Raw genomic sequence first — 25828 nt, forward strand, 5'->3', positions numbered from 1 at the left:
AATAATCTTTACCAGAATGTCCGTACGTTCATTTTAAACAAATTGATTTTAACTTTTTAACAACAATTTTTTATGTGATATAATCGTCAGATTGATCTAATTTTTGGAGTACTGATTCCTATTACAATAAGGTACAATATTATACGCGAAGCTTCTCTATAATCAAGTCCTAAAAATGTCAGTGTATCCTTAAACAGTATTCTGTATTTAAGAAGTTTTGCAACAAATTTTAATTATAATTTTGTCAAAACTTATATATTTATATTTTGTATTCAGTTCTGACACCCTACAAGTCTGTATTATCGTTTCAGAGCTTCACTTTTACGGATGTTGTCATCCTTGTTTTAGTTCACTTAGTTCTATTCTGAAACCTTTCACACACAGAAATTAAGATAGAAAAAATAGATTGATGGATAGATGGGCAAAGTATACCTAAGCAAATAGATAACAAAAAGAATCTATTTTAACTTTGGTATAGAATTGTTTAGAAAGATATTTTCACTCCGGATTTACATTTCTAAAATCAAGGGATATAAGACTTGAAAATAAATGTGTAAGAAATTTTGAAAATGACTTATTCCTGTATTAAAATATTTGGTAAAGTATCGAAATAAATGAAAGTAAAATCTTTCAATAGTTTCAGGGAAGGCTTGTATTATTCTTAGGGTGGTTTACATCTATTTTGTGATCGAAACATTGAAATAAAAGAATAAAGGGGGTAGAAGCTATATGTAACTCTGCCCACAGGGACCCTGATTTTGGCTAATAGCGTCGGAAATATAAACATAGCCAAGTCACTTCAAAAGAAATTTGCAAAAAGGGTCTTCCCCACTTAGGCCAGATAGTTACTTATACATTTATCATCGAATTTTCAGTTATTCTATCCCTTCCATCCTTGATAAAACCTTTTAGATAGGTAATATAATCCACAAGAGAGGGGAGATAAATACTCTTTAGAGGCTTTCAAATAGGGAATAGAATAGTTACTCCTGAAAGTAAATATCAAAACAGAAGAGTAATATTAACTTTTTGTTTTATAGAATTTCTAATTATAGAAACAATAATTTAACAAACAGGGGTAGAATAGAATAGACAAAATTTACAAAGAAATATTAAACTTTTTAGATGCTTTCTAAATTAAGAATAGAAGAATTAAAATCTTTCGAGGTCTTCAAATCAAACGGAAAAATTATTAGAATGGCATGAAGAAAGATTAAAAAGGGGGGAGATAGATATTCTTTATTGACTTTTAAATTGATAATTATACATGTATTTTAAATAATATTTAGGTAGTAAATTTTCTTAATTATAAACTTTTGAGGGTACCCCTACCTTTTCCCCTACTTGAGACAAAGCCACAAATTTGTAATAATACAAAAGACTGATAGCCTAGGAGTTCGGGATACACCACGAGATCCTATTTTAGTGAATCTCTGAACCAAAACTTTCTTGATTGCTGTGCTTGATTATATGTGCACACGCTGTTTAGACAACCAACCCTTTGAAAAACGACCTTTGTCTGAAAGTTCTAACTGTGCTTGGCAATGAGTTGTGCCTGTTTTGGGCCAAGCCAATCCCCCTACTCTAACTATTTAAAGTAAAAGTACTATACAACCTATAAAACTAATAGAAAAGTAAAGTTGGAAAACAGATTTATTTAGAGAAAAGTTATTTTTCCTTAATGTTATAAGATTCTTTACTTTTAAGAGGTTTGCAATAGATAGATAGACAGGCGGATGTGCTATTGCATAGTTGTATAAATAGATAAATATATAAAATGTTAATCTAGATATTTAATTTTCTTTAAATTATTATTTTAATTTGTGTAGCTTAGACGTAAACAAAGTGTTTGATTAGTCGTAGCTGATTGTCATTGTTATGTTATAAAAAGTTATATAATAAAGCAAAAATAATTTTGCCTAACTATTTCAGGAATCATCATTTCAGAATTGAATTTGTTAAAATATATAAAATGGATTTACCTATAAAAGCAGTGCATTTTTTATATATCTTCTAAAAGACCAAATATTTTGTATCAAAAATAGTAACTAAATTATGAAGAATAAAATATTTCGTTTGAACTTTTCCAAGGTTTCTATTAAGAATGTATGAATTAATCAGGAATAAAGATAATATTGCAAGAAGAAAATGTATCATAATTTAAAAACTTATCAAAAATAGCTTTTCTTAAGTTATTACTCAGTTTTATTTTATTTTAACAGAAAATAGCTGAAAACCAATACAAGTGTTTTAAAATCGTAAGCAACACACAGACAAACAAAAATTCAAATACTTAAGGATTTAAACCCGAATGAAACATTTGGGGCACTAGCATCAACCAACCTTTTGATTGCATGACTTTTGTCTGAAAGTACCTTAACTTTGCATGAAAAGCATCAATTATTTCATCATTGCCTATCTTATTATCCTTGGTTTTTAATATTTGTGTAGGTTTTACTTGTACTCAAGGTATCTCAATCTTCTTACTGATACTATATTCACAACTTGCTATTTTGTACTCTTAACGTAGCTGTGTTTAGTGCTCTAGGAAAATGGGGATAGATGTCACAGCTTTTGGCCTACTTATTATATTGACGTCATATAAGAGGAAAAGAGAAAAAGAATATGGAAAGAAACCCCCTAGAAAAGATATGGGATATAACGTACTTCCTGACGCCAATAGAATAGGTAGGCCAAAAGCAGTGACATCTATCCCCACCCATTTTGTAAGGGCACTATAGACAGCTACATTCTTAACCCGCAACTTCAACACGTAACACATCCGCTCGTCATCGGGATAGGTGATATGTTTGAATTCGAATCTCTGCTGAGCTCTGCGTCATAATGAAAGACGTTAAAAAGGATGCAAAACAGGCGCAACTCATTACCATGCACAGATAGTACTTTAAGGCAAAGGTCGTGCAATCATTGAGTTGGTTGTCTATCGGGTGTTATCTTATATAATACCCTGGGCGATTTAACGTGTTACATTGCAATTCACACGCAGAGTATGTTTAAGGTGGCGTGGAGAGTACTTGTACACGAACCGTCACCGAGTTCACTAGAGGTCATCATCATTTTATAATGTCCTAGTTGAAGAGTGGATGTGCTTTTAACAAACTTGAAAATTCAAACTAAAGACAGTAATTGGTACATAATACTGTTATGTCAGGCGAGTGACAACAATATGTAAGAATTGTGGGCCTATTTTATTATCGACTATTAGGCACTGAATAAAAGTGGTCATAGCTGACATATTATCGATATTATTGTTAATATTATACTCAGGATTTAATCCTGAGTATAATTTTAATATTATAGTAAATTGATTCGTAAGGAAATTCCAAATATATTTGAATATGCCTCTGCTTATCATTCATCATTTACAGATTAGAACATAGATAGATAGATAGATAGATAGACAGATAGATAGATAGATAGATAGATAGATAGATAGATAGATAGATAGATAGATAGATAGATAGATAGATAGATAGATAGATAAATATATATATAGATAGATAGATAGATAGATAGATAGATAGATAGATAGATAGATAGGTAGACAGATAAATAGGTAGACAGATAGATAGATAGATAGATAGGTAGACAGATAGATAGATAGATAGATATCCTTAGTAGTTTACTCTGAAATCAGATTTTTCTAATATAAATCTACATGGAAAAGTGCATGTAGAATCTAAATATTCCACTAATGATCAGACTTTTAGTATTCTAAAGTAAAAATCTCAAAATTGGTTAACTTTATAAGATTCCCAGTATCCCAAAGGGAATGAAAGCATGTATCAAATTATTTCTTCATTTTCTTCATAATGATTATATAACATTATGTTTGGTGGGTTAAGAGCTTGGGGTAAAACTATATTTTTCAAGAAAGAAAAAAATGATAAATTGAGCAATAAATTGTTTTATTTTCAGATGGTATGATCCGAAGGGGCAACCCATCCGGGACGACGACAGGTAGGTTTTTTAAATAGTTTTAGAATGCTGGGACAATTCTATTTTATCAAGTGAAACTAACTTAACCCCACTTCCCTTTAATTAGTAGCTATGAGAGATAGACAGCGGATTTTTTCATAAATATTTCATCTTTATTGCCAACTAACTTGGCCGTTTTAACTGCATTTAATTCTCTAAGGGGTTAAATTTCTTAGTTTAGGAATTTAAATATTAATGGTTTTTAGACCTTTTTTTGGTGTTTTAATTTGGGGGTGTGGGGGAAGAAGGGTTTTGACAGCTTTACTTTGTAAAAAAAAAGGATAATGTTCCTACTCTTTCATTTAAAAATAATTTTTTTTAGAACTATGTACTTTCTACCTATGGTTTTAAGACGTTTGTTTTACATATCAAATTTTAAAATTTGTTTTACATCAATTTTATGCAATTATTACTTTTTTCAACTTTTGATATATTTTCTTTTTTTGGCGCCTTAAAACTTATTTCACTTTTTTAAAGAAATCAACTTTTTACAAATAGTTGTAGAATCCCAACTTTTTATCTTCCATCAATTAGAAAATTGGATATATTTTAATATTTTATGCTTTTAATGTTATTAAAGAGATAGGTTTTTAGTTTATTAATATGTTTGTATTTTTTTTGTAGATTTATTTTTTTATTTATCTAATAAGAAAATGGTACTTGCTTACATGTGGTAGACTGGAGCACCGAAAACCCCCCCCCCCCCGCTTAGTTTTGACAAAAATCAAAAATAAGGGGGGGGTAGTTTTTTAATGTCTGGAAAACGGCAAGGAGGAAAAGTGCTCAGCAAGGCAAAGACTTAACCCCCCCCTTAATTTTGAAGAAAATCAAAAATAAGGGGGGGGTAGTTTTTTCACTGTACAACACGCCAGAAAATCAAGAAAATCCAGTATACCAGAGGGGAAACCTTATTACAGGGATATTCATGTTTTGGGGCATAATTTCCTTATTTATTGACTTTGGCCAGTAAAAGGTTTTAATTTTGCGCAAAGTCAATAAATAAGGAAATTATGCCCCAAAACATGAATATCCCTGTAATAAGGTTTCCCCTCTGGTATACTGGATTTACTTGATTTACCTCACTCAACTTTCTGGCGTGTTGTACAGTGAAAAAACTAACCCCCCCCCTTATTTTTGATTTTCTTCAAAATTAAGGGGGGGGTTAAAAACTACCCCCCCCTTATTTTTGATTTTTGTCAAAACTAAGCGGGGGGTTAAAAAACTACCCCCCCCTTATTTTTGATTTTTGTCAAAACTAAGCGGGGGGGGGGGGGTTTTCGGTGCTCCGGTATTCACATGTAAGCAAGCACCGAACGATTTTATCCACAAGAAACACAACAAAAAAAGTTTTGAAGATATTCTTCAAATCTTGTATGCGTGTCAGTTGTCTATAAGGGTATACTCGATATTTATTTAGTGATTTTTGATTATTTGAAGAAGGAAAAAAGTTTTTAAAATTAAAACTGTAAATCTTCAAAAATCATTATGAACTTCGCTACCATTGACGTTATCGCCCATATTTTAGGAAAGATTTTAACAATTCTTTTTATTTTTTTAACTCAAATAACAATAACGACATTTTCTATAATTAAATCTAGGAAAAAGTAGTAAATAAATCTATAAATAATTTTAGTAAAAAAGATATATTATATATGTTAAAAATTAATTATTTTTAGTCTGTACGATTATTATAATATAAGGTAATGAATAATGTATTTTTGTACATATAGCTCTATAAATTTTTTTTATTTCAAATTGTGAAGAAAAAAGATAGTTAGATCCATAATTAGCGAAGCATTGACAACTGACAAGCAAGTATTATTACTGGGAGGGCTCAAAACTATTATTGAATTTTAATTGTTTCCAAACTGGGAGTAATAAAACCAATAATTTAAATCTTCAGAAAAAAAAAAATTTATTATTATTTGGTATGTATATCAATTTACCGTTCATTGTCTTATACCTAAGCTAAAGATCCCTGCCAATATATCCTCATTTTTTGAAAAATAAGAATGAATATTGATTTATGCGATTAAGGATTTTCAAATATATCAATAAATGAAAGGCACAGTCAAAAATGCTAACCATATTCCAGTGACCATTGGATGTACCCCATTATAAAGTACCTGCTCTGTAAAAATAAAAAATAAATTTAAAAAGTTCTTTAGATACCTAGGACAAACAAAATTAATAATGTGACCTCTTAACTTTTTAATAAAAAAGTGACAACTAAATTTCACTAAATATTTGTCTCTCCAGTTTCTACTAAGTATTTGTTTATTAATCCTTTTCATTTTGATCATTTTTATTATTATTAAATTGAAATAAAATATATAGAGCAAAAAAAATATATATATAAGGAATACCTATATGTTGAGTTTTTGATAGTCATCACATCGTATTAAAGATAGTTTTCCGCGGATATTAAAAAAAACATTAAAAAAAGATCAAAATCAGTTTGGTTAACCCCGACGGACCGTAGCCCGGCCTAACAAAGCTGGTATTGATTTTATTATTTTTATTTTAACAGTCGTGAAAAATTTCTGTAATACGATGCTATACATGATTTTTCAGTATCGCTAAGAACCGGTATAATCCAGCAGATATTAATCGGTTTCGCAGCGATACTGAAAAAATATTTGAAATAGTAGAGATTTTTGATTATATGCCATACTAAAAAGTTAAAAACAGCCAATTTTCATTTTAAATTAAACCAAAATCTCTACTATTTTTAGTGCCTGATTTGATGTTCTATGTTTTAATGTTAAAAATGTATCTTATATATAAATGATGTGTTTACTAACGAATCTACTCTATGAGTTTTAATGTCGGTTGTTGCATGATTTATACGTATGTATGTAACCAATTGTCCTAACATAACTTTTTAATACATAGTATAGTATCGTATATTGACCAATTTTCAAAAAGCTTTGCAACTTATGGACGTATTGTTATTTACAAATAGTTAACGGAAAGTTTGTTTTTGTGTAAATTATTTAGGTTTAGTGTCAATTTGTTTTTTAAACAATAACTTTGTTTGATAAAAAAGGACTAAATAAGTTAAATTATTTAAATAATATGTATTATATATAACATAAAAGAGGGGTTTGATGTCTATCTCTCTGTTTTCTATAACAAACAATCCTAAAACAATGAACATATTGATTTTTTCAAGAAAGTGTCTTTTTTTTAATTTTTAAAAGATATTGTAATCAAATGAACTTTTCTCTTTGGGCAAACCCACAAGTATCCTTTCCAAACAATTATTAACAATGTTGATAAAATTTATTTCTTCTAAAGAGATTAGTCATTAAATCATGGATTAGGTACATTACAGACTGATAGATCTACACTACTCAAATAAACTTGGAAATAAAACTAATGGTAAAACTTGAGAATACATGTAAAAATAGCTGATTGTATCAGGCCTCGGCAGCCGCGATTGAGCCTCAAATTAAAACCCAATTGAAAGCTTTGCTTGTTTTAAAAATAAGGATGGTCTTATTTTGTTTATATTTAGACTTCCAGCTGATGTTTAAAGTTTTTAAAATAGGCCCTGTCTAAGTCTATTTCTTTGACAGACAATTCAGACAGACATGAAAGATAATGAATACTGAACATTGAATTAATAAATAATTTGCTCGTAAGTTGTATGTTTGTTTTTGTATTATTAAAAAATTGTTCTGACATGTTATAATCAATTTGAGCTATGCAACTTTTGTGTTGAATTCAAGTTAATCTTTGCTTTGTTTGGATGTAAATGTTTTATTTGTGAAGTAACTTTATAATTCACTTTGTCTTTAAGTCCATCCGTCAGTCCGAAAAGTGTGAATTTTTCAGCTAATTTTCAAGATAGACGGCTTAAATTTCGTTGTAAAGATTTCCTATATCAAAGAATATCTAGTAAATAATTTTCTCGTATTCATTCGAATCCGGTGGATAGGAACCGGGAAATAACTATACTTGTTCCGTTTTTCTCCTGACCACTTCTTATCTGCTCTTTAAATCCGTCCGTGTTTTCATACAGGCTTTTTTGTACTTCGCTACTTTTTATGTTGTCATCCTTGTTTTTTTGTTACACGGCAAAAAAAACAATAAATTGTTTTTAAATTTGAAGATGTTTATTTTTCAATGCAGTAACTTTGAAAAACCATTTTGTATTTTCATCCTGCTTCATAATGGTACAATAATCATAGAACAATTAAGTTGGTAAAAAGTGTAACAATTGACAAATGAAAAAAAGCTACTAAGACATAAAATTTTATCATTCAATTTAGTTGGTAGCCAATTAGACATGGAAATTCGTCAATATCTCGACAAATTTTATTAAAACTCATAACACTTTTCAAAATAGGAATTAATTTAGCAACTTTGTCTGTCTTCTATTGTTATCTATGATTCTTCTTTATAATGTTTGTAATAGACCTTATCAAAGAAATTTGAAAAAGTAGTCAAGAACCATTTTTGTCATTCCAAGAAACAATTACTGTAAAGATATTTTTGGAGAAATTTTGTATTTTCTCGTATTCATTCGAATCCGGTGGATAGGAACCGGTTCTCATCCATACGAAAAAACTATGTCTAGCATCGTATTATATCCAGCTTTCTACGAATATAGAAATGTACAATCATAAGATTAAAACCAGTTTTTTAGCCGGTGCCTTCGGCACCTCGGGGCTAAAAAAACTAGTTTTAATCTCATAATTGTACTTTCCATATCCTCGGAAAGCCGTTTATAATACGATGCGAGAAATAACTATTATTGTATTTTCAGACATTCAGCTATTATAAGGGTTAGATTTAAGAATTAATTAAAAAGAATTATGAGAAGCTTTACTTACGAAAAATAAAGATAAAAAAGGAGAAATAAAATAGAGTCTGTTGTAAAAAAAAAGAAAATTATAGACAAACAAACAGTCTGACATCAACTACTTTTACAACAGTAAAGATTCGTGAAGCCAATAAAAAATGACGTCAAACAATGCAAATAACTAATGAGAGGCCAGTATACATTGCGATTGACCAATGGTAAAATATATTCTGGCCTCTCATTGGTAATTTGTATTCTTTTAGGCACTATCAACTGCTTAAAGATTCATAAACTTGATTTAACGGGATTGCCTAGCATTATTTCACATTTAAACCTATAGATACTCATACAAGATATTTGAATCATGGAAAGAAAACGAAGTTTTGGTTTTGTAGTATTTTTACAGTACCCTTTGTCCTTTTTCTAGCCCCTGCTGGGCCAATTTCCTAACCCTGCAATCATTAACATTTACCTAACCTAACCTAAAATCACCTATCAAAAGCTACTGTAAATACTACTTTGTTTTTGTTCCGTGATCCAGATATTTTTCTATGATAAAAACATTTGTAGGTTGTGGTTTCAATTTGTACATAAGTACTATTATATACCTACTTTGGTTGTATATATTTACCACATCCATCTGGTGAGCCCTTTACTTGTTTTCAATAAAAGGCGAACTGCACCAATTGGAAAAAGTTTACAAGAAATTCAATACCTCAAGCCAATAGCCATAGATTAATAAATAAGAATGTCAGTTTTACTCTTTTACTATAAACATATTTCTATTATTAAAGCACCAAAAACAAGTTAGAAAGAATTTGAGTGATTACACTATACATGAAAATCATTTCCTTACTCCAATAGCCATAAAAATTTATATTAATGTTGATTTTAGACCTCAATTTATTTGCTTAACATTGTCAATTTTCCATTAATGCTCTTAAGTGGTAGTTGAAACTAATAATCAAGCCCCACACCACCCTTAGAGTATTTGTTTTTGAAATTAGAAGCCATTTTTGAGTAAAAGTTGTCAAAGATTAAGCTAATAAGGTTGTTGTAACTAATAATAATTCACCACAGATAGAAATGTAAGATCTTTTGGGGAAAAAAATATTCTACAGGTATCAAAAAGAGTAGGGACAGAAATACCACATCCCTTTTTGGTTATTAATTTGACAAATGTCTTTTGATAATATTCAGACCTGTCATTTTTAACCAATCTTCATTTTAAGCTGAGCCCCTAATTGTAATTCTTTTATTTTTACTCTATGCTCTGTAAAAGTAATGATTTGTCAAAAAACACTTTGAAAATATGGATAATTTATGCAATTTTCTATTTCAAGTTTTTTTGTAAAGAAATAATTGAAGGAAAATTACTGTTTGGCACTATTGGTTTTATTGATTTATTTTTATTTAAAATTCATCACAATTTTATATTCTTGTAATTCCTTTTGCTAGTTTTTAAAAGTTTTATGAAGAAAAAAATCATCCTATAATTTTAATTGACTTAATTTTCATGTTTAAAAACTTTGATATTCTATTCTATGTAATTCGAAAAAGAATATGTAATGAAGTTATTCTTGTGTAACATTTTGTTTAAATAATCCATATATTGTAGAAAACTGTGCATTAAGAAACTTTTTGTTCTATAAATGAAAGTAAAACTTTTTGGATTTACAGTACAGCGGCTTAATTTGCAATAAAATCAGAGATGTGGATATTATAAAAGAATGGTAGAATTAGGGCAAAATATTACACATTTTTAAACCAAAAATGCAAATAGAAATAATAATTTGATTTATTAGAAAGCAGTGAATAGGATTTCTAGCTTAATAAATTTTCATCTTGATATTAAGCAATCAAATTTACTAATCTATCTTCCAAAGTGAGTAAATAGTTTTACTATGTGTGTACCTTTAGCTGTTGATTTACAATTAACTGTATAAATGTTTGTTACATAGTTGTCAGGATTTAGACTCTTTTCATTTAGATGCTATCTGTTCATGGAATTAAGTTGTCTATAATTATTAAGAAATCAATTCACCTAAAGAGGAATAAACATAAACAGTTTAAAGTTAAATATAATTACTTAACTGTTATAATAAAAAATCTGCCTTTTAATGTTGTGTCATATTGAATGTAACCTGACATATTTGATGTTTTAAAGTATTGCTGAATGGTTTTCAATTAATAGAAGTTGATTATTGTTTAATCTCAGAAAAGTAAAAATGAACATATAATTTTTATGTATTTAAGTATAAGATGAGAATTTTTATGTATGTTTGTATGTTATTATGTACCCTATATATATATTGATACATATAATGATATTAATGTTTTTGATTTACAAGAAAAAGCAAAATTTTTTCATGGATGTTTTTAGAATAGAAAACATAAAATGATAAAGTAAAGGAACATGTTTGATAATAAAAGTGCTTATTTGGGCAATATTGGTTTTTATATAAAAAGTGAATGAAATGCTATCAGGACACTAATTTTTTTCTAAATATGGAAAATAAAAAAACTTTCCATCAGAACTTAAATTAATTTTATTGATGATAAAGTATAGTAAACCATTTATTAAAATTTTTGTTTTTTGAAATAATTATTACTGTCCTGATTATTTAAAAAAGGAAAATAACAAAAATTATGATTTGTTATAATTTGAATATTTGAAATTTCTAATTTTTAGAATCTACAGTGAGGAACAACCTGGTGAGGCAGGAGTGGCACTTTTCATCAAACGAATTCAAAATGAAGATGCAGGAAATTCAAACATTAAAATGATTTGTCTAGCATTTGTTTAATAAGATTTGAGAAGAAGGTTGATAAATAAAATAACTAAAGCCTTTTCAAGTAAATTTTAACCTTAGTTATAAAAAGTTGAAATTAGAAAGATAAAAATTTTAATTTGTATAAAATTTGTTATAAAATTTGAATTTCTCTCAGTGTCAGTTGTAAATTCTCTGTATGATTAATATTCAAATACTATTCCATGATAGTCTCAATAGGTTATACGACAACCCCTCTTCCCTTAGTGCATGAATTTATTTGGCTTAAATATCTAGGTCAAAATTTTTACAATTTCAGGGATTATTTATTTTGACTTTTTTGAAGTTAGGTGATCCCTATTAAATATAAATTACGTCACCCAATTTGTTTTTAAATTAAATAATAATAAATATACCTCTAAAATACATAAACATATCCCCTCCACACTTCTGAGGGAGGGTTTTAGGATTTTACATTTCAAAAATGGTAGGGGGGGAGCTTTAAACTCTTTAAAAATAATGAATATTTAAATTTTGAGCTGTTGTAAGCTGTCTGGAATATATTAATTAAGAGAGAACTAATAAAGTAGGTTACTCATTATTTTGGAACATTTCAAAATTAGCAAACTTTAGCAAAAAAAAATCTGGTAAAATATTATTAACAGCAAGTTATAAGGACTGTTATAATGACTTACAAAATGCTCAGAAGCCTGATAATCATCATTACAGGATATACCTTAATAATAGAAACTACTATTTATAAAAAAAAAACACTTAAAAATATATGATAACTAAAATAAATAATCCATCCATCAACACACAATTTATTACACAAATAAAACAAATATCAAGCAAAAATAAAATGTATATTTTAACAAAAAGACATTATCCTAAATGCATCCTGTATATCCTGTGTTCTCTCCAGCACATGTATTGCTGGGTAAAGTTTTCCAAATATTGAACATGTAATCCTGTAGAATTTCAATTATATTCTCCTGTCCTGCTGGGTTCACGGATGCACATTGTGTTTGTCATTTCTAATTTATACTTTGTACTTTCAACAGAAGAGAAATATGTATAAGTATGTAACAATGCTAAAGCACAGAACATCATGATTAATGTCTTCAACAGAATTGAATGTTGCAGGTTCCATTGATAAAATATACATTGCTCAAAAATCCTAAAACATGTTATGAGTATACAGTCAAATGCAAATAATATGGTATTTGAAAAAACTAGTTGGTACACAAATTGTTTGAAAAACTTATATTTTTTTGTAACAAAAAATCAAATTGTATTCCTTTCTCTTATCTGAACAAAGAACAGGACATTATATGAATTTATATAAATATATATAACATATGTATATATTTGAATTGAATTTATTATATATGCATAGACCCCACACACAACTGTCCCTGTCTTCACAAATTAAAAACATATTTCTACCCAGTTCACTCAAATTTTCCTCAAATTCTAAATATTCATTTCATTTAAATATAAAATTTAACCCAAATTCAAATATTAAATTTTTTAAATATCTAGAATATTAAATAGCTCAAAACACTAAATGAAATTCATACTTTTATTTTTTTGACAAGAGTAAAAAAAGCCTTATAGTAATACAAACCAAATTACATTCATTTCTAATGAACAGAAAGTTAAACTTAAAATCTAATAATTAAAAGTTTCCAAAGGGATAAATTTAGAGAAAAGTTTTGATGATTATTGAAATATTGAACAAAATTCATCCGCCAGTCATTTATTTTTTATAAAAGTTAAAAAGAATTAGCAAGTAATGCAATCCTAACTTTTTCCTTAATGTTGAACATTTATAAAAATAAACATGAATAAATGCAACTTTTAAAAAGTTTGGTACAAAGAAAATAAACTCATCTGAATAAATGCAACAAAACAAAGGATATTGTAAAAAAAATACTATTTTGCAAGCATACCACTCATACTCTTTATTATTTTTGAAAATAAGTAAAATAATCTAAATTATAAGATAAAAAGTAACATCCTCAAAGTTCAAGAATTGTGCTCTAATAGCAAAATGAGTAATTCTACAGCATATACTGGTAATGATATTTATTATATTCTATATTATATAGACATTATATAATTTAATTTGTAATTTAATCATATTTTAATGAATTTACATAATCATCTTTTTTAGTACTTTAGAAGATTGTAATGAAATTAATAAATTATTGTTTCTTGTGACATCCAATTCTATTGCAAAATGAAAAATGGATAAAAAAGAAAAGCAATTTATATTAGTGCACATTTGTCTTTTACAGCACAATAAATCTTCAGATTTTAATTTAAAAGATAACAGACTCTACAAAACACTTATTTTGCTTTTATTAATCCAAAATAATTTATTTTAGAGAAAATTCATTTGCTTACTGTGTTCTATTAGGAATCATTTTGTATTCTGCTACTGTAGAGATGTGTATTCTATGAAAAAAATGTTGATTTTACAAAAGTGAAAAATTTATCACATTCTAACAACTTTTGCTTCCATGTTTTTCAATATTTTCTAAAATCTTATCAATAATGTTTGAATGGAATTGTTAGGTTTATACACTTGCAAAGCAGTTTATGCCTCAAATCAACATTTACATACATCAGTCAAAGTATCATTATATGGTAAGTATTAATTATTTAGTTTTATGATACTCTATGATTCGGGATGTTAGTAAGTCCATTAATTTGGGCCTAAAATAAGCATCTTATAATTCTTAAATGATGTATATTCCAGACAACCACCTCCCCCAAATAGCAAGAACCCTATAGCTAACAGATGAGAAGGAATTTTATAAACTTAGCTTCCTTAAATAAGATGTTAGAATTTTTAGAGTATTTTTTAATGCTTTGGATAATTTCTAACTGAAGAATAAAAGTTGCAGAAAAATATCTTTGTCCTATTTAGTTATTGTCAATTTCACAAGATCAGCAAGTAAATTTCAAAACATGTTAGTTTACATTTTGCCTGTAGTTCTCTTGTATGGACCTGACAATGTTATTATTCCAGACAATTGAATTTTTACTTTATCTGCTATCAGCTGATTTTCTGGTGTAGATATCTCCACTGAACTATTAATATAATATACACGGTGTTTCAGAAAAAACTGCGTTTTCCGTTTTTCTGACACAACCAGAAGGAATACAGAAAAAACGATTATATGTCCTTATTCTCTGTAAAAAAGTACATCAAATTTATAACAGGTGTTTTTCATTATCTCTAAAAATACGGCCTCTATGATAGGTACATAGTTTCTAAAAATGCTTTATGTGAAAAATGTTGTGCAAGAAAAATTAAAATAACTCTTTTATTATGTATAAAAAAATCGTAGAATTTCAATATTAATTTAGAAAAAGGTATAAGAAAAGTACCTTAATGAGTTTTAAAGGTTAAATGCTTTTTAGATCCTCACAAAAGCATTTTTAAGAAACTGCAATTTGTCATTTTTTCACATTTCTTGATTGTGATGCATTTGCAGTAAAAGAATCTTCTTTAATAACGTAGGTTATAGTAAAAAGAAAAAAAAACTCCTTTTTATTTGATAAAAAAATCTCTAAAGACAAAAAAGTTATTTAAGTTTGAATTTTTTTTATTAAAGCATTTAATTACAAATTATGGATAGATTATGAGTTTATATCTTAACCTGTCAATCAAATTAAAGGATTATAGGAATAAATGAGGAGTGGGGATTTACGAACATGAGCAATTTTTAAGGTCATGTTTCTTAAGTATACAAAAAGAAAAACTGAATATTTGTTTACAGTGAGGGAATTTTAAATGAAATTTTTAGTGTTATTGGTAGAAAATTGTATTGGCCGTATTAAGTTAAGATGTTGTTTTTTTTAGTGAATAAATTTTTGAAAACCAACCTTAAGGCACAAAATTCTACCAGAAAAAAGCATCATACGCATCTTTTGAAATATTATAATGTATTTTAGTTGGTATAACATGGGTAGATGCCCCGACGACTCAATATGCTATGGAGGGACATAATTACAAAGTAAAGTGTAAGGTAGGCTTTTTTTTATCATTTTATAGGTACTCTATTATATGTTCGGATTGGTTAGTATTTCAAACTGTTAGGCACTCAATCGACAACGATTTTTTTAAAACTGTTTCGTGCCTTTTCCTTAACTTCTTTGTTGAAAAAAACTAGTTAAATAATAGATAAAAAAATGGATTGAATAAAAGTTATTGACAGATGCTAATGTCTTGCTAATTAGCTTTGCTATAAATCATTAAATAAGAGTGACCCTGTTTTAAGGTGAGGGCAAGTCCACCTGCAAACATAGATTGGCTGAAAGAATCCTTAATCATTTCCACGGGTAAGTTTAAGTAGATAGATAAATGGATAATATATGATGTTCTATATATACAGTAACTTATGTGCCTATAATCATAACAGCAGAACATACAATTCTATACTAGTAGCAAAATATTTCATTATTTTATTCATCAGTCATTTTAAGTCTGTAGATATAAAGGGCTAGAATAAATGATATTTATACAAATGCACGAAGAGATTTTTTAAAAAAATTATTCAATTTACAAACTAGTAAACCCATGTAACATTAAACTTGATAAAATTCAATAAAATTGTTATACATACTGCAAAAAGAAAGATTGCTTTTGAAAAAGATTGTTATTCTGTAGTTAAGATTAAAGTACGTACAATTATGAACGTTATTTATGTTATTGTATCAAAAAAAGTAATATATCCTGCCGTTATGCTTTTAGGCTATGGTTATTTTATGCTACAGTTACAAAGTAACCTTAATGATTTTTTATATTTTCATGTTTATTACGGCTCTATTTTTTCCACCAGGCATAAACTGGTTTTTAACCTCTTTGAAAAAATGTCCATTAAAATTTTAATTGGAATTACCAGAAAGATTTTTTGGGGGTGAAGGGGTTGAGTTTAAATAAATATATAACCCACACATATACCTGGTTCCAGTGTTGAGGACCTTTTTCGTTTGTTAACAAATTTCTGCTCTTTTTTAGCGTCTTGGCAGTGCTAATATTTACGACGCTATTTGTTTATAATCAAATATACCCAGTTGATGGGGATGGGGACATACGGATAATTAACCCCTTCCCCCTTTATTGTTTTAAATTTGTAATTTGTAAAAGCTAAGGAATTTGGGTCATGGCGTAAAGATTAAAGAACCTAGAATATTTTAATCTTAAAAAATAACTGATTAAATATTTTAAAATTCAATTTTAAATTTAACTATATAATGGAGCATTTTAGAGAACTAAAAATTTAATCCGATTTTTTAAATTAAAAAAGAATTCTTTTATATAAAGATTTTTAAAATTTAGAAAAATTTGTTCAAATATTTGAATTCTTTATATTTTAGTTATTTACAATTAGGAGGGTGAAATAGTTCTTTTCACAGCAGAAATATAATGTATAATTACGGTCTGGTCCCTATAAAAAGGGTAATTTATGATTCAATTTTCCCCTCTCTTGTTAATGGAATCATACATTACCTCAAACCTGTAATCATAGATTATATTTCAGCTTTTATAAAAATGGTTTCAACCTCCTAACTGATTTAGTTACGGTAAAATAATAAAAAGAAAAGTTAATAGTAAAACAGTCCATTGATATAGATTTTTTAGTAAACTTCGAATTGGATTGATATTGGGTGTTTTTAGACATATTGTAGGGTGAATCATTTTACTTATTGTGTCTAAGTTGTTCTATTAATTGTTTTTATAATATATTTCCCTATTATTAAATTTACTGTAAATAGGAATGATTTTTAGGTTTCATTATTTTATTAATTTTATTCTTAAATGTGTTATGATGTTTAATTTCAAGAGATTTTATTTGTAAAATTAAGAATTATACGTAATTAAAATATAATTGACAAGTTCTTAATAAAAATTGTTTCTTCAAAACAAATGATACAGTTTAAAGGTTTTTCTTTAACTTTTTTAGCCTTACTTTGTTGCCGTATTTGATTTAATGTTAATAATGACAAAATGATTTTAAATTCGAGGAGTAAGTTAAAATTAAATGTTCTAACTATTATTAATGCACATTGGTCATTAAAATAAGATTATAAAACTGAGAGGGTTTCGGAGAAACGATACAATACAACTATTTTTTCTCAATATCTAAATATATACATTAGGGAACCCCAAGATTTGATAATGTTTTTGCCAGTGAGTGAGGGGACATTGGACTGTTATATACTGGTACCCAAACATATGTACTTAAAAAAATTGGGTACTTTTCTTGTATGGATTTCAAACTAGCAATGTCCAAACTGTGCAGCAATAGAAATAGGGATAAGATTTATTTATCCATCTTTGTCCTAATCCTTAGTCCATGGATTTAAACTAATTAATGTATTTAAGCATGACTTAATCTTGAGCTTATATACACTTCTTTTACATTACACAAAATTAATTATAAATTGATAATATGGTGGGTGGTAGTTTTTTTTCCTCCTTTGCTTAAGCACTGCGTTGGTCTACAACTGCGTTGCCCTAACCCCGCAGGGCTATCCAGTACCAAATATAACAGTGTACTTGAACTGATAATAAACTAATTCTGAGATTGTTAATTCTACATTTCTTTTTGACTATAAACATTTTAGTTGAGGATTAATAATAAAAAATGTTTGCTTTGTTCAAATATTTCTTTTTCTGAATGCTTTTCTCTGTTTTTGTTTACTAACAAAATAATTACTTTGAATTAATTTGAATTTGATTGTATTAATATTAAATACAATTAGCATAACTGCTAGATTATTGGTTAGATAATAATTTTTTTTTTAAATTTTTGTACATAGTATATTTAAGATAACAATATATTATAACTTAATAATGAAAATGTTTATTGTATATAAAATATAGCTGCGCTACTTGCGGCCCCTACTACTTGTCCTTGTTTGATGTGATATTTTGTCAGTGGGCGGAGCTACTGAGCGTATAGTGACCATGATAAAGGATATACAGCCTAGTCACCAGGGTAAGACAGTGTGTGCAAGTAGTATGGTCACCTGGGGTCAGGACACATTTATACTAGGGTTTGGCTTTGGCCAGATATCTGGCTGGATACCAGTTATACGGCATTAGAAATCAGCTAGATATCCAGTATCCGGCCAAATATGTATCCGGTCCAACCCTAATTTTATACATACCTATTTTTTTCGTTATAAACTTTTCCCAATAAATATATTACCACTTGAAATCCAAAAGCAATGATAGTTTATTTATACATCATACCTTTTTTTGTACAGTAAAATTTTTTGATGAATAAACTACTTAAAATTTTTTTTCCTTACATAACCAATTAATAAATCTTTTAGGTTTTGTTGTGTTTAATTGGCTATTCATTGCCTATTGATAATACCCTTAAGACATTGTCTATCTTATAGATTAACTTAGCTCTAGATGCGACAATTTTTAACTGTGGGAATTTGGTCAACTATTGTTTAAAAAGATATTAGCCATTTATTCTCATCTTTATAAGCAACAAATCATTTATTAATTTATTTGAATCACTTTAATGTTTTGAATTAACTATTAACTTTTGGATAAATACAACCTTTCATCTCAAATATTGTAATATAAAATTTATATTATATTAATTTAATTTTAATGTCAATCTTTATATACGACTCTAAACCTATCAAATAAATATGCAAATCTGTTCTATTCCTGAAAAAATGCTGAATGATAAAGTTCTAACTCAAAATGACATTTGGCAGTGCAAAAACTGCATAATTATATATATCTGACATGTTGATTTCTGCAAAATCCAACAAAAAAAAAACAATAAACCACTAATAAGCTAGAGGATCATTTTTGCATATGTTCCGTATAGTTATGTGTTGACGTTCAGTCAAATGTGCTTATTCAGTCAAACTGAATTAAATCATGGTCATTTCATATATATACATATACAGTAAAAATTAAGAACAGTTTGACTTAATGAGCGCATTTGACTAAACTGTAACGAATAAATTTACAGAATATATATGCAAAGAAATGACCCCTCTTTGTCATGATATTTCCCCTGAACCCCCCCCCCCCCCATTTCCTTAAATATAATACCTCCTATTCTTCAAGTTAAGGATTTATACTTTTATAAAATTCTATAATAAAATTATTAAAACTTCACTTGTACATATATTATAACTAATAAATCAATGAAAATAAATGTGTCCACCCTCTGACCAAAAAGTGTGATTATTGCACTGGGTGTCCAAAATTAGGCAGACTGGCATTTTGATGTTCATAAGTAAAATAAATTATTCATTTATTACTGTCATTAATACATAAATAAACAAAAAAAAACAATAAAAAGGCCTCAGAAAATTGGTATTTTTTCTAGAATCTTTAGATTATGAAAAATTATCTTAAAACATTTTTTGGTGTTGTTATTTTTTCCTTTTTTTTAAGTTAACTTATTTTCTCTGAGTACCATTTTCAACAAAGGCTCTAATATGATTTTCCATATTAAAAATGATAATATACTTGTCCTGTCCGTTTTATAGATAATTGTTATTTATTGTTAGGTACCTACATATTTATAATAGATACACAGTACACTTCCATATATATTAAATATACATAAACATTCATTTTATACAAAATTATTTTTCTATTTGAGGATTGATTACAACCAAATATCGACAGAAAAATACGAAATATTTAATCAAGAAAATTGTAGAATTATACTTAATCAAGAAAGTTTTCAAATTTAATTAAAATAGTTCATTTAGTTTGTAGATTTGGCCCAATGCAAAAAAATCATAAATTTATACTCTGTATTTATCTGACAAAATTAAACTGACAAATGAGTACCTATTCAAAATTATAAAAGCTGATATCAAAGTTTGGATTTAGTATTGATTTTAACTGATGTATTTAAACTAGTTATGTGTGAGTTTGATAAGTGTACTTGTATCAAAGGCTTTCGCCAAATCAAAAATTATGATTATGCATGTATTATTAAATTAGAGTTGTCATGTATATGTTTTGAAAATGTCTTTTTTTAGGAGAGTGTTTTTTTCATAATTTGTGATAATAAATATTTAAATTTTGGTTTTATATTAAATTTATGTTAATGTAACTTAGTCACTTTTTGCGCTTTTTCACAGAATAATGACCTTTGGTAAATTAGTTATGGAATGATTTTTTAACATTTTAAATTATTTTAAACTGTTGTATTTTCCTTTTTTTAAATGTTTAGCATTGTCATCATTTAAATTGAAAACTAAGCATTCATAAATAATTTTCCTTCAGTCAAAAATTTAAACCCCGCTAACAAAATTTTAAATTAAAAATCTAAAATTAACGGATGTGCTTTAAAATTTGCAAATCGCGCAATTTAGCAGATAGATGTTATATTATTTAAGATTGTTCAAAAATTAAGAATATAGGGTATCAACTGTTTTAAAATTCTTGATTTTTGGACACTCCATTAAATTACTTTTTTTATAATTCTAATTCTGAAAATGATTTTGTTTAGGTAATCAATATATTATTGAAAGTGATGGTTTAATGATACATCGAGTCACAAAGGAAAATATTCTTTTTTTAAACCAAACATACTTACAGAAAAATCATTAGATCTGCATACAAACAAATAGACAGAGAGATATTATGACATACAGACAGAGTAAAAGAAGAAAAGACTTAAAGAACAGAGGTGGATCCTTTAAAAAAAAATTACGATTGCTTAACCGGCTATGGTAGCCAGATCACCAAAATTGTTTTTGTAAAAAAAATCCTCCAAAATCATATAAAATCAACAAAAGTTAAATCAAATCTTTTGTTAATAACCGTTCTATGATTTTAGAACCCTTTTCTTTAAATTTATAGATAAATTATTAAAAATAAAATTTTGTGATCTAGCTACCATAGCCGATTCAGCAATGCTTTATTTTTTAAGAACCCACCTCCGTATTTACTTTCTTTAATTTGATATTAGTGTTTCTTTTAAACATTTGTGGTTTCATCATCTATTTAAACCCATTTTATCAAATTCAGTTAAATGAAGATTCTTCTTTTGTTAAAAAAAATAATTTCTAAGTTAATTAAATTACCATATCAACGGGCTGACCAATCAAAACTGCTAAAAGAGATTATTTTGTTGGTGGTAATTTAGGACAATGCGGGCACCTACACTTGTAGAGCTAGGGTTCCGGAGACAGGAGAGTTAGAAGAACGGGACATTCAACTTGATGTAAGTATTTCGCTGCATTGTGCTTGAGATAGGGGATGGTTTGGGCTTGGACTACTCCATGTGGTAGATAGCAGGGTTCCGGAGCCGGAGCCGGGAGCCGGGAGCAGCAACATTTTTGGTGGAGCTGGAGCCGGATCCGGAGCCGTATTTTTCGTTAAAATCGGCTCCGGCTCCGGACTAGCTAAAAATGATTTTTTAAAGTAATATTATAATTTGGCAACGGTCTATTTCCATATAATAAACTGAAAAACTATTGTTACTTAACAAATAGACACACATCCTTCTACTTTTGTAAAGCTTTCATCAAATAAAAGCAAAATATTTTATATTATTTATTTTATTTTATCAAATTTAATTTATGTATTAATTTTAAGGTAGGAGCTGGAGCCGGAGCCGGAGCTGGAGCCGGAGCCGCATCAAAATCATACGGCTCCGACACCCTGGTAGATAGTAATTCAGGGTTCCATTTTGTACAGCACGTTATTTGGGCATAATGGGGTTTTCTTGAGTTTTATTTTTTAAACCCATATTTTGAACTTTTAGAATCAGTTATTTGTCCTTTTACTTTTTACTTGCGTATATTCGGGTGTCTGTCACCCCCTTCACTGATTGCTATAATACAGACCCAAATAAAGATACTTACTGCTTCTATATTTAATTCATGAATTACGCTGCCCATTAACAGAAGCAACTTATAACTACACATACAGAAGAACTTCAAAGTAAAGAAAGTTAAATCAAAGGGTTAATTGTTTTTTAAATAGAATATTTTTATTATAGGTACAAGAACCACCCACCTGGGTACAACGGCCTTTTGATGTAAAGGTAAATTTTTTTTAATCTGGGGGGAGGAGAATTCGCCACCCCCTCCATCTAAGGATTAAATTTCAAGAAAAAAGGGACAGGAGGTGATTAGAAGGATACGCTAATTGGGAAGATAAATAATTAGTGTAAAAGAGTAAATTATCGAAACTTCAAAAAATAAAAATCAGCAACCTTCTAACATATTACAGAACAAATACACAAATTTATAGAGTAGCTATCGCTCCTTTTAGTTTTAAGTATAAGAAAAAGAACAAAAAAATCTAGGGTAGCTTCGCTACTAAATCTATTTATTCCTTTCATTTCTAAGAATATTGCATTATCTAGTTTTGCGATATTTTCCCGCTCTTAATTATCGCTACAACATCCCCTTTACTTTTAGTGTACGAATACGGCCCCACCCCCCACCCCCTTTTTTTGGGGTGCAATTACTTCATTATTAGGGTCAGTCTGTATGTTTTTGAATTTTTACCAAATTAGATCGTAAGAGATAATCTGATTTTGTGAATTTTCCATTAAAAAGTCTGAAAAAGTGAGAGAAAAAATTCCCTTAAATGTTTATCTTTTTCATATAAAATGACATAAGCTTATTAATACTGCACTTCTTGTGGACAATGGATATAGTCATTCTTTGTTATTTTAATAAAAAGTAGCCATGGCAGACAAAATATCAACATGAAAATTTTTTAGAATAAATATTTTGGACAATCTATAATACAAAGTAGCTTGATGTCTGTCCGTCTGTCCGTCCGTCCCTTAAGATCTCGGTAACCTCTGAACCGATCGGATTCTACTCTTCAGGGTATCTACCAATTGGTCCTGTGGTGGTTTTAAGCTATTTTTTTGGGGGGTGGGACACCCCCAACCCCCCAAAAAATGAAAATTTCCCCCCCCCCAATTTTTTTTTTTTTTTTTTGCAGAAGATTTCCTTGGTCCTTTTTTTTGCAGAAGATTTCCTAGCTCCTTTTATTTTTGCAGAAGATTTCCTAGCTCCTTTTTTTATGCAGAAGGTTTCCTTGGTCCTTTTACGAATTTCGCCTAAATTTTTTTTTGATCACCTTTTGGGGCAAAGCCCCTAGAGGCTAGGGGCGAAGCCGCTAGTATAATTATACAGTGGCTATATGGCTTTTTATGAATTAAAGTGTTTGTGGCTGACATATAATTTCTAAACAGGGAATATTCAGCAATGTTTGGTTAAGGGAGGGGGGGGGGGGGGGTCGGTGAGGTAAGCAATTTTGCCATTAACCCGATTCCCATCAAATATTGAGGTTTTAGATAATTACAGAAAGAATTACTTCATTGCTTTCTGAAGGGTTTTATAGGAAAGAAAAGAATACGATATTAATAGGCAAGCCTAAAATTAGGTCTTTAATTATCCTCGTCGTCGAATCTCGGCCAGACACCGCGTCATAACTGAAGACGTTAAAAATGGTCCCTACTGCTGCTGTGTCGGATGAGCGACATAAATATTTAGAGGTGGGAGTATGTCTTGGCCCATAAACAGGCGCAACTCATTACCCTGCACAATTGGGACTTCTCAGGCAAAGGTCGTGCAATCAAAGGGTTAGTTGTCCGTTGGATGTTTGTGAACCTAATATCCTTTGGTGCTAGAGTATCGCATCCAAATACACGCGGATGATGCTCTGGATTCTCTAGATGATCACTTAAAAATCCAATCTCGCCCTTACGAGTTAAAAAATGAAATAAGTAATAATTCCTTATGTCATGCATATGTGGTTTTCTGACAAAGGACCATCAGAATTATTTTCAATATCTTATGAATGAGTAAAAAAAGTGCATTAGGATAAATCAATATTGTGGGTCCCCAACTAAATAGTAAAAATGAAACAAACTGTTTTAGAAACTATTTCATACAATAAGATACTGCTTTTTTAAGTATGCTGTTTCATTAAAACGTTTAGAATTTATTTATAGCCTTTTAAAATGTGTTTTTTTACATTTTTTTTAAATATATGGAATTTAAAACATTCAAGCCACATAGTTATTTTGCAATTGATGCTAATAATAATTTCAATTCAATGATAGCCATAAAAAAATCTTATTACACCATGGGACATGTACAAACCTTTCTAAAGACACCTTAATCAGGTTTCCAGCCAATTTGACATCTAAAAGAAAGACTTGTCAAACATCGAGAAAAATAGACAGAGCCGTTATGTCTCATTGTTTGATTGGTTTTTTTTATGCCAAATTGGCGAGGATTGAGTTAGAAACCTGGTTAAGATGTCTATAGAAAGGTCTTTACATACCCAATTATAAAACATTATGGGCTCTATCTACAAGATTTCAGGTACTTAAGACGGTTTACATTGTGGGCGATTGTTTTAACACCCTCTAATATATGGTTTCAAAAAATGTATTATGTTAGGGCCCCCTGTCAATATTGGACATTCTCTCTCTTATGTTCTTTCAGTGCATTATATACTTTTCTCGTATTCATTCGAATCCGGTGGATAGGAACCGGTTCTCATCCATACGAAAAAACTATGTCTAGCATCGTATTATATCCAGTTTTCTACGAATATAGAAATGTACAATTATAAGATTAAAACTAGTTTTTTTAGCCCCGCGGTGCCGAAGGCACCGGCTAAAAACACTAGTTTTAATCTAATTTAATCTTCTATATCCGCGGAAAGCCGTTTATAATACGATGAAAGAAATAACTATTAAAGAGCTCATACAAAGTAAAAAATATTTGTATAATATTATTGCAACGTAAAATAAAACCTATCCTATAGATCATAGCATACAACTAAAGGAAACCCATACTGTTGTTATGTCAGGTGCATAACAGTTTTAGATTGAAGATTGATAAAGGTCGTGCAATACAAGGGTTGCTACGCCCATATAGGCTTCTAGGGGAACTTTAAAACAGAGAAGGGAGGTCAATCCAATAGCTTGAATTCTAGTCTTAAAAAAACATTCAAGGGTGGTGGATTACTTTTTCTTGTGTGTCTGTTTAATAAAAGGATAAGAATTTCTTTGCAAATTATAATTGCTAATTTATTTTTACAGAAATAAATGTAACATTGTAGAAACATACAAAACTTTAATTTATGTACAATATACATCTTAACATGTTTCCAAAAACTGTAGAGGTATAATAATGGTGGTTGATTAATAAAACGATTTTCATATTACAAAGCGAAACGATATCTCTC

At 28.7% G+C, this 25828-nt stretch overlaps 1 protein-coding gene across 3 annotated transcripts in view; it reads left to right on the forward strand.

The window, feature by feature from the left end:
- The window catches only part of LOC145331004 (fasciclin-2-like), a 91650-nt gene that overhangs the window by 20870 nt on the left and 44952 nt on the right, over positions 1–25828 (forward strand). The window contains exons 4-13 of one of the 3 annotated variants that reach the window (XM_080175595.1): positions 3940–3981; positions 5676–5699; positions 11502–11573; positions 14162–14235; positions 15550–15623; positions 15876–15936; positions 18540–18599; positions 21108–21158; positions 21745–21824; positions 22605–22649. In XM_080175595.1, the coding sequence (XP_080031721.1) occupies positions 3940–3981; positions 5676–5699; positions 11502–11573; positions 14162–14235; positions 15550–15623; positions 15876–15936; positions 18540–18599; positions 21108–21158; positions 21745–21824; positions 22605–22649 (583 nt within the window). The remainder of the gene's footprint in view (positions 1–3939; positions 3982–5675; positions 5700–11501; positions 11574–14161; positions 14236–15549; positions 15624–15875; positions 15937–18539; positions 18600–21107; positions 21159–21744; positions 21825–22604; positions 22650–25828) is intronic. The other 2 variants (XM_080175597.1, XM_080175596.1) reach the window with 2 other exon arrangements.

The sequence above is a fragment of the Acartia tonsa genome, chromosome 11 (genome assembly GCF_053477335.1).
Source record: "Acartia tonsa isolate MP-2025a chromosome 11, ASM5347733v1, whole genome shotgun sequence".
Classification (NCBI taxonomy): Eukaryota; Metazoa; Arthropoda; class Copepoda; order Calanoida; family Acartiidae; genus Acartia; species Acartia tonsa.